The sequence below is a fragment of the Camelina sativa genome, chromosome 14 (genome assembly GCF_000633955.1).
Source record: "Camelina sativa cultivar DH55 chromosome 14, Cs, whole genome shotgun sequence".
Taxonomy (NCBI): domain Eukaryota; kingdom Viridiplantae; phylum Streptophyta; class Magnoliopsida; order Brassicales; family Brassicaceae; genus Camelina; species Camelina sativa.
Window position 1 is genome coordinate 13,137,696 of NC_025698.1, and position 10,231 is coordinate 13,147,926.

The window sequence follows — 10,231 nt, forward strand, 5'->3', positions numbered from 1 at the left end:
TTCTTTTCAATTTAAACAATGAACTTACTGTTGAAAGAGAGTATTATATATATAATATATATTATATTTTGTAATTTTTTAGAAAAGTAACTAGATATATCGATAGAGTTTAAAAAATCTGAAAATGATTAAAAACTAATAAATCAATATATATATATATACACGTTTTATTTGTTAAGGATGACGCATGTTGGTTTAATTAGTTTCAAATTTCTTAAATGATACAAATTAAAAGTAAATAACATCAGTTTCATCTAATTGATATAAAACCAGTAAATATTTATATCGGTTTTTAACAATTGATGCGAAATGATATAATTAGCATCACTTTTTATTGATGTAAATTTGTATCAACTTGTTAAGTAATGTTAATATAAATTAAAAATTATATTAATGATGTAAAATTATATTAATGATGGTTTAAGTAATTTTTTAAGTGATGTAGAATTATATTTTGTATCAATATCTTAAAAGTGATGCAAATTAATATAAATTTATATCAATTATACTGAATTGATGTAAATCAGATTACTATGGTATCAGTTATTTGAATTGATGTTAAAATTTTTTATTTGTATCATTCATAAAAAAAGTAATTCAAATTAAAATCATTTATTTATTTGACACAAATTAACTGATGCAACATGCAGTTCCGGAAACCTCTGATAACCCCTGATAGATCATGCAATTCCGGAAACCTCTGAAATATACGAGACCTTTTGGGCATTTCATGTTGAAGTCATCTTCTGGTTCGCTGTCGTCTGAGACATTGTCTGGTTCGCTATCAGAGCTCAATTCTACTGAGCTGGGATCTCCACTCCGTTTCCAAACCAGAAGGGAAACACATGAAGAACAGAAGACGCACCAACGCTTGCTCTAGCTTGTCATATCTAAATATATCACTTCTTCTTATCGGGATCATATGGATGAAAGGTGTTATTGAACAATGAATTTTAAAAGAAATTGATGTATTTTAGAATCTAGCATTATTCAATTAGGTATTTGAAAAAGTACATTAAAATCCGCTGTTATTGGATTATGTATTTATTTGATGGACTTTAGAATATGTATTGTAAAAGTAAAAATATTAATTAGTTGTTTGATATTAAAAATAAAAATGCATTAAATATACTAAAGAAAATCATCTATTGTGATACAAGTAAAATTTCTAAAACATCATAGGAGTATTAATATCATTCAAATCCACTAATATTGACAATAAATTCACGTTAAAACTTAACTGAATTAGAAAACTTTTGAATTAAAATCTATTAAAATCCTTCATTCAATAACACCCCCTTCGTTAAATAATAATTATAACTATTAGATGTTAATTAGGTGAATAATCATGAGATGTTGTGTTTCCTTGCTTTTGGTTGCCATCGGAATCAAACTTTCGTAAGAACTAATCAATTATTTGACTGCAAGGTGTGCCGTAAGCTCGGACTCGGAATTAGTTCATCATCCTAGAGGATCTTTCCGGTCCACAGTATTCTTTTATAATACAATACGTTAAACCAAGAATCAAATCATTCAATCCATTCTTATATTCACTAGGCACTGAAAAAATGTTAAGCTTCCTTTGGTCTTGAATCAAAGCCGTCCTCGCCGTTCGTTTCTCCACCGCAAAAGAAGCGGAATAGGAGCGCTGTCTTTGAAGACTCTCCGGCCGTCTCTTGTCGTGTATTCATACTTCCACTGTGGTCCTAGAAGCCATGCCATTGCAGTTCCACCAAGTAAACCACCAATCTGAATTCGTGAGAGATATTATTATCAGACCACTGTCATTGATTCGAGAAAAATCAAAATGGTTTAAACATTTGAAGGCATAATTGGGTTACTTACATGCCCCCAGTTATCTATGCGTCTGGACATTAGACCCATTGTCTGCATAGTGATCAAAGCTTGTTAGAATCGAAGAGATATTATACGAATTTATAATTCTATTGCAGCAGTTTTGTTTCTTTCTGTTTACTACTTACCATGTTTAGAGCAATAACTTGGGCTATCTGCATTAGATCTTCATTGCCACCTCCGACCATCTGTTTGTGTCTTATAACAAATACAGCTACCGAGCCAACCTACCAGAATAACAGGACAGTCATTTAACAAAACTTCATCTGTATGAGAGAAGTCTGAAACAAAGACTTATGGTTTTTATGGGACTTACCAACCCGAAAATTGCACCCGAAGCACCAACTGATGGCGCTTTGTTGAACCAGTAGCTCATTGCAGAACCTAGAACTCTTAAGATGGGTTCTGTGAGTCAGGAAACTCGAAACAAAGGAACATACTCATACACATCAAAGAAACTCTATAAACCATTAATTACTTGCAATCGCAGATGTCAAGTAAACGGAAAGAAATCTCTTTGGGCCACCTAAACTCTCAGCAGTCGGTCCAATAGAATTCAAAGAATAGCAATTTATCTAAAATCAAGAGGAAACAAACAGTTTAGCCAGACGGTAAGCAGCATTAATCTGAATGATTGGTTTAGAAAGAGACCATGAGATGCATAGGATTCGCATGAAGAACAGAAGCTGTAGCCAGTCTCCATAGCTGACCTCTTTCGATTAAACTGTTTATCTGCATTCATCCACATATATCAATTTGCAGCAAGAAAAAAACAAAAACAAACAGTCGCACATTCTTAATCAAGTCTCTGTATATGTTTACCTTGGCTCCCCATGTAAGCACTCTCCCATCTGATGCAACTTGTGCAATATACATTCTGACATCATTAACACAAAATGAAATCCATAATAAGCATTTTGTAGCTCATAACCTGATCAAAAAGCAATCCTCTAATTGCAACAACATTATCAAAGCAAAAGACATTACATTACGTTGATGGCAAGGAGGACATTGGTCCATCGCCTTCCGTTAACTGTACTTCTCTTGGAAGTCTCCTTATGGTTCGATGATCCTTCCTCACCTCCTCCTCTAGGGTTATTAATCCTACTCTCTCCACCATTAAAGAAACATACAAACGATGAGGACGGTGACAATTTAACCCTAGACTTGAGAAGATTTTCTCCATTGAATAGAATCACTCTTTGGTATCTTGCAAACTCCATTCTCGCTGCTTCAGAAAGAAGCTGCAGTTTCTGTAGAATCAAACAGAATGAGATTTTAACCTTCAAAGCTTGTGCAATTTCACAATTTCCATATAATCAAAAGCACCAGAGAAGGCAATTTTAACACAAAGAGCTACAAATTAGTCTCGAATTTGGGAGAGGTAAGAGATAAGAGACGGAGTAAGAGGTGGACCTGAAGGGAAGAGCGAAGATGGGAGCTAAGTCGAAGGTGACGGGTAACATGGTGGCAGGCGTGTAGGGATACGACGGTTGCGAGACCTCGAAACGCTGTAGATCCAGATTCCGGTGGCCAGAGATTATGGTGAGGTAATGACAGTGATGATGATACCATCTCCACCTCCACGTTTCTCCGACTTTTTCCAACTACGGGACTTTGAGTTTTACCCTTTTCTTCAATTTTTATTTAATTTTTCGCTTCTTGCTTTGGTTAACCTGTACCGAACCCAAATCCAATTCGAATTATATAAAATCGAACCGTTTAACCGAAATTGGCTTAGTATTTGATTTATAGTAAAAGTAGGTAAGATGAAACTTTTGGATCAAATTAAATCATATAAACGCTCTTTAAGGAAAACAACCAAATCTTATACTAAGGTCAACAAAAACATGTTAATTGGTAAGTTACTAAAAGATTGTAGAAAAGGACAACTCTGTTATTTATTTTCATCCATATGTTTTCCCTACAGAATAACTAAAATATTCATAAATGTGGACTTTATTTCCCCTATTCTTTTTGTGGACTTTGAACTAAATCGTTACTCTTTTCTTCACTTTTTCTGTATTTTGTTCCATTATGATGGTTTGCTAACGTTATCATCATTTAGTTAAATTTCTCGCTCAAGATTTGAGACTTCGGTTAGAACTTTCACATGCTGTGTTCTTTCTTGTTTTCATCGTACACTGTTGTCTCTTAACGTGCATTCTTAGAAGCAAATTAGCTTAAGTAAAGAAAGACTACTACTCATTAAAATGTTCAATTGGTTTAGAATAAATAAGAGGGTTAATAGTAGACGTCTGACTCTCACAGTAGTAGTAACTGAGTATTGGAGACATTTTGATTTGCCCAAAAAAAAACCAAAAGCATATAAAGATAAAAGAGAGACAAGGGATTAGCATGAATGATGATGAGTGGTTTCCTTCTATTCACAAGCGAGCTTGGTGTCAAAGCTGCTTAAGCAAATCGCAAACGCCTGAAACGCAGATAACGGATACCTATAATCCATTGTGAACATATCTTTACCCACTTTACCAAACTGGAGAATCACCTTGTCTTGCTCCGGGTGAGCAGGCTGTGCAGCCGCCGCTGCTGCTCCTGCGCCTGTTCCTTGAGGCTGCTGCGGCTGTCTTGCTGCTACTAGCTGGAAATTCTTAACCGATGCAACTGTCACTCGTCCCCGGAAATTCAAACACCAGCATTGCAACTGCTCGTGCCACCTCGGCTGCTTGTTCTTTAATACCAACGGTCTGAAACTCGCTTCTTCTTCGTTGTTGTCGTCGCAGGATATTCCTATTTCGGAGAATCTTGAACTGTTGAAATCGAGGGAGCGGTGGTCCAGTGATGATTTGGAGAAGGAGATGTTACTGCGGAATGAGTCGTCGAGAGAGTATGGAGCCGGGATGAGTTTATCTGGTTGGTTAGGTACCGAACCGCCTGGCTCGAGCGATGAGATTGGGATGGAGTTCATGATGCAGTGCATTCTCCGTGGTCCCCGTGTGCCTAACACGTTGAGCTCGTAGGTGATTTGAGCAATGTTGTAGCTTCCGGATGGGACTTTAGGAGATACTCTTCTTGAGTGGAATCTGCTCCGGCTTGTTCTATCAGTGATTAACGCACTTGAAGATGTGTTTGGTGGTGGTTGTGTGTCGTACACCAAGAACTTTGTCCCAAGAAAGTTTGATCTGAGAGAGAAAGAAACCTCAATGACCTTTTGAGTAGATGGGAATCACTAAAGATACCAATCCATTCAGTTTTTGTATTGAGCAGTAAGAAATTCAAGGACTGATAACGAACCTGAGTTTTCCAAGGTAGGAGTTGCTGGATCTTGAAATGTTATCAGCATCCATGGAGATAATGTACTCGGTCCGAGTAGTTCTACGAGTTCTTTTAGCCGAAAGAAGAAACTTCCCATTCTCCACTAGCAGAGCTGAATAAAACTTAATTCAATTTTTGTTTAGCCACAAACTAAGTGAATCAAGAAAACATACAAATCAAGTTTGAACAAAGCTTACCGGGACTTAAACAAAGAAAAAGATGAAATGTTAGCTTTGATTTATCCCTTTTAATGAAACACTGAATCATTGCATCACGCGGCCCTGGCTGAAAATTTTTAACAACACAAAACAAATAAGCTTCTCCATCAGTAGTTTGAACCAAACAACATCAAATTAGCAAAACTTGTAAGGAGAGAAAAAAACAAACCTGTTTGAGGGAAACTGGGAAAGTGAGCTTTCCACAGATTTCAGGACATAAAACAATCTCTTGGCACATAGCTCTCCAAGACCGACAAACCGAAGCACAAGCCACGACATGTTTTCTTGCAGGCCAATTACTCTCACTCTCTTCTAATCTTTTGATCACATCAAAGAGTAGCTCTGGAGGAAGATTAGCCCATCTGCTTGTCTGAACTATCACAGGCGACAAGAGATCACGAGAAGACGAAAACTCACGGAAAGAAGAGCCCTGAGATTTCCCTTTATGAAGACTAGAGAGCCTGAAATCAAAACTCCTCCTTGACAAGCTCCCAAACCCATCTCTCAAATCTTGAACAATGCTCCTAAACGACATTTCTCTTTCTTTTTCTTTACTTAAAAGGATTCTTCTTTTCAACAACAAGACCAAACCAGAAATGCCCAATTCCAATAAAGAGCTACACACTGGGATAGGAGAGGACTCCACTCACTGTCCATTATCATAAGCACCCATAAGAAAGAAAAAAAAGTCATTCAGGTTAGCAATTCTGAGTCATCATCATCTACTTAAGAAGTAAGAAATAAAAGAAAAAGGAGCCAACAAAGAAAAAAAGTAAAGTGGAGCCTAAAAGAGAAAGAAGCTTGGCTAAAGCTTGGGAAAGAAAAGAAAAGATATACAATACAAGCATCGCATGCCCAATAAAGAAACTAGCTCACCTCCCCAATATAGCTTTTTTTCTTTTCTTAGGGACTATAATTAACCAAAGAGAATCTGATGATAAATAATTCACTGCCCCCAAAATTGAGATCATAGGATGCAAAATCAGGACTCAAAATTTGCTACTGAAGCAAAAAGGTCAGATATTTTAACTGGGAAATGTAAGCTAATACTCTTACTTAAACAGGAAACAACAGAGCCGTATCGTATTTGTAACATGAAATAAAATCAAGAGCATTAAACAGTTTCCACAAAAATCAGGTCATCAAATTCAAACCGAATCTTTTACGAAAAAGGAAAGTTACTCATCTGATTTACTACCACTTGTGCTGTAAAGTCAAAATCTTGATTTTTTTTTTTTTGTTATCACAAAAGATTCAAGAACAAGAACAATAAGAACCTGGGATTTTGGATAACATAAAGATCAAAGACATAAGGAGAAAGGGGTTATTAAAAGAATGAACCTTTCAGACAAGCTGATGAAAACCCCAGAATCTTCTCTTTTTTTTTACTTAAGGCTTCTTCTTTCCGACCAAATCCAGAAGCTCAGCAAAAAAGCAACAAAACGTACAGAATCTGAGGGGTCTTCTGCTTACAACAAAAAAACTCACGAATCCTCCGGAAATTATGGATAAACAGAAGAATTAAGGACAAGATCACAGAGATTTGAGCAGATCTATAAGAGCTCCTCAAATCTAAAAACAAAAGAACCCATAAAGTCAAAGAAGAACAACAAAAACCAGAAAAAGATAAAGTCGTCTTCTCCTTTTTTTTTTTTCTCTGCTTTTGTTTTTTTTTGTTTCCAGTAGTACTCAGCAGCAGGAGCTTTTCTTGATTTTATACTTTAATAGTTTCATTCACGAGACAGCAAGGAAATACTAATTAAGAAGTAAATATTAAATAAATAAAATCTAGGGACTCTACAAATCAAAATGCCTTATTTTTTTCTTCTTTCTCTAATTCTCTTCCTTGTTGGATTTTTTTTCTATCGAACTTTTATGACATTTTTTTTTAAGTTACTACTATAAATTTGTCTGCGGAAGAGAGAGAGAAAGAATGAATTTGTAATAAGTGGACATTGTGAAGCATTATTGTCCACGAGGCCGCATGACCTACGCCTCGCATCAAGCGAAGACCCAACCATAGTTTTGACTTTAACACAAAACCAAAATAAATAAATAAAAAGTTTTAAAAACCTTTTTAACCAATCCAATTGTTATACACTGATAGAGAGATTTTTTACACCGTTGAACTTGGAGTCTTATCACTGAATAATAATTATACTACAAATCATTTCGATATTGATTTATATACTGCATGTTTCATCACATCAATTCTTTTTCATAAGTCAAATTTTGTTAGTTATATCTTATATAGTAGTACTGTCTATCATAAATTTTAAGATGAGTAGATCTCTCAAGAAAGGATACAGTGAAATCGTATCATAAAAATACCTAACCCCATTCAATCCTTAGTAGTATGTTATTAATTATGAACTTTTTGAAGAAAAAAAATCAAAACGATTTAAGATACTTTATTAAATACTTTTCGGGAAAAGTTTAGCTGAGATCTTAAAAGGTTTTAAGTTAAACCTATATTTTGGGAAAACGTTTTTATTAACGTAAGTACTAAGTATAGAATTTTGGATTTTTAACACTCTTATAGAATTTCTCAAATTTGAATCTTGAACAAGTTTATGCATATGGTTTATTAATATTAGATCATTTTCTGATTAACGGTTTACAGAATTTCATATTCCGTGGTTTACAAACACTTCTTACCAAATATTATAATTCTTTACGGGATGTTATATTCTGATTATTTAGGTCGAACAAGATTGGATCTGTGACCAAGCCTTCATGTCTCACTATAGCCAATTTCAGATAGAGTAAATCTTTCGGGTACACCTATGTAGAAGTCAAGAAGTGCAAGTGGTGGAGAATATATATATAAGTCATCGTGCTTTCTATATACTACTTGTTTAAGTGTGTGTGCAAACCAGTTTTACTAATAGAGAATCCGGGTTCGAAAAGGTTCTTATCATTTTTGTAATGCTACCAATGTAAATTTGTATTATGTTGAAACTCTTTTTAAATAAAACAGTTCCAAGTTCCCTTTTGGTTTCATAGAGTTACAAAACCATCTCATCGTCCCACACAACTTATGCATGATCCGATTCAAGTAGACGAACATGGTGTTAATTTTCATCCATACGAAATTCTAGATACCGGTCCGGTAGAATCAGGTTTCATTAATTATTCTAATAGACGATTTAATATTTTTACCTACACCGCCACACCGAACGTAGCATTTGTGATGGCATCGGATCAGCTTTTTATCTGACAAAGAGAGAATATTAAAACGGATATATACATATACATGGAAGTTGAGGATAAATTAAGAAAGAAGAGAGTACTATACTCACTATCAGGATTGACGCAGCCGGTGGTGCAAGCGTCATAGCAATTTTCTGCGCCTAACTTTCTATATGGTCCGGGGCCTAATTTAGCCTCCGCCACCATATCCATGTTGGAAAACAAAGCCACCAGAATTAGAAGAGCAGCCACTATCGTCACTTGCTTCTTCATCATTCTCTCTCTCTCGATCTTTTCTCTTTTTTCTTTCCCTTAGGTCTTCTTTGTTTTCGTTTTTTTCCTTCTCCCACTCTTCGAAGGCCATCTGTTCGTGGGTTTATAAAAGATCTAAGGAAAAAGGGAATGTTGCCATGTTTGACCGCTTGTCCATATGTACACGCGTCATGATTTATCTCCCTACGTTTCCTATCCTTTTAAATATCCAACCCTGTTTCATTGGATCACCTACAAACAGATTAGGGGTGGGCAAAAAAACCGAAATCCAAAAAACCGAACCGAACCAAACCGAAATAAATGGTTTGGTTTAGTTATGGTTAAGTTTAAAAATCTGTTTGGTTTATATTTTAATTAACTATTTGGTTTAGATTTGGTCTGATTAAAAACCGTAAAACCGAATGATTTTTTTGGTTTTTTATAAAACTTTAGGATAATTAGATATAATAAGTTTTTCAACTTATAAATTTATATTGTATAACAATATCAGTAATTTTTTTCTTTATAGGGCTTATAGTTAATGATCTCCGAGTTTTTATTTTGGTTTTTCACTACAAGAAAACAAGCCTTTTGCGAGGACACATTGCGACGGAGTACAGCTCTCGCAAATTTGCGAGGAATTCAGTCGTCGCAAATCCGCTGCTCATTTGCGACGCATTTACGACAAATTCGCTGGGAAGGTCCCTTTTCTCGCAAATCCATCGCAACATTGCGACGATTTTGCGAGAACAAACTCCATAGCAAATTTGCTATGGAGTTGCGAGTGATTTGCGAAAGCCATAGCAAATCCATTGCAAAGTTAGGATAATAAGTTTTTATAAATATTACAAAACTTAATAGAATTATTCTGAAATACATTTGAATGTGTTCATAAGGTGAATTTACTAATTTTTAACATTATTTTGATGGTTTTTACAAATTAGATATTCAAGGTTTGCGACAAATTTGCGACTGATTTGCTAGAGCCATAGCAAATGCGTTGCAAATCTATTGCAAAGGACTCAAAACATAGCAATTCCCTCGCAAAAAAAACTTTAAACCCTTAACCCTAAACCCTAAACCCTAAAGACTTATTACATTACTATTAATGATTAAAAAAGATGAATCCAAAACTATTAATCAAAGATAGCAGTGCAACACAAAATTGTTAGAGAATTGGACAATTTGGCAAAAATTTGTCTCAATGTATTGAACATATATGTGATATAGTGTAGAACATCATCATGTTTAGAGTAAGATGCAAAATTGGACAATTTTGGAAATTTTGATGATAGAAAAGAGTATGATGACACCATTGGACCTTATAATATACTTGAAAGTTAATTTGACTAATTTGTTACAATTATTTTGATGGTTTTTGCAAATTAGATATTCAAGGTTTGCGACAAATTTGCGACTGATTTGCTAGAGCCATAGCA

At 35.0% G+C, this 10,231-nt stretch overlaps 2 protein-coding genes across 2 annotated transcripts; both read right to left on the reverse strand.

Moving 5' to 3' along the window:
- Positions 1,391-3,477, reverse strand: LOC104741286 (RHOMBOID-like protein 10, chloroplastic). The gene is made up of 9 exons (XM_010462099.2): positions 3,271-3,477; positions 2,842-3,107; positions 2,677-2,731; positions 2,506-2,586; positions 2,333-2,429; positions 2,171-2,238; positions 1,983-2,081; positions 1,846-1,887; positions 1,391-1,749 (listed from the first exon to the last, which is right to left on the reverse strand). Exons 1-9 carry the CDS (start codon positions 3,427-3,429, stop codon positions 1,594-1,596), a joined length of 1,023 nt encoding a protein of 340 aa, XP_010460401.1. The 5' UTR covers positions 3,430-3,477; the 3' UTR covers positions 1,391-1,593.
- LOC104741287 (tubby-like F-box protein 10) lies at positions 4,057-8,901 on the reverse strand. Its single transcript, XM_010462100.2, has 6 exons — positions 8,651-8,901; positions 6,690-8,564; positions 5,518-5,997; positions 5,328-5,415; positions 5,110-5,242; positions 4,057-4,997 (listed from the first exon to the last, which is right to left on the reverse strand). The coding sequence occupies exons 3-6, from the start codon at positions 5,881-5,883 to the stop codon at positions 4,238-4,240; spliced, it is 1,347 nt and encodes a 448-aa protein (XP_010460402.1). The 5' UTR covers positions 5,884-5,997; positions 6,690-8,564; positions 8,651-8,901; the 3' UTR covers positions 4,057-4,237.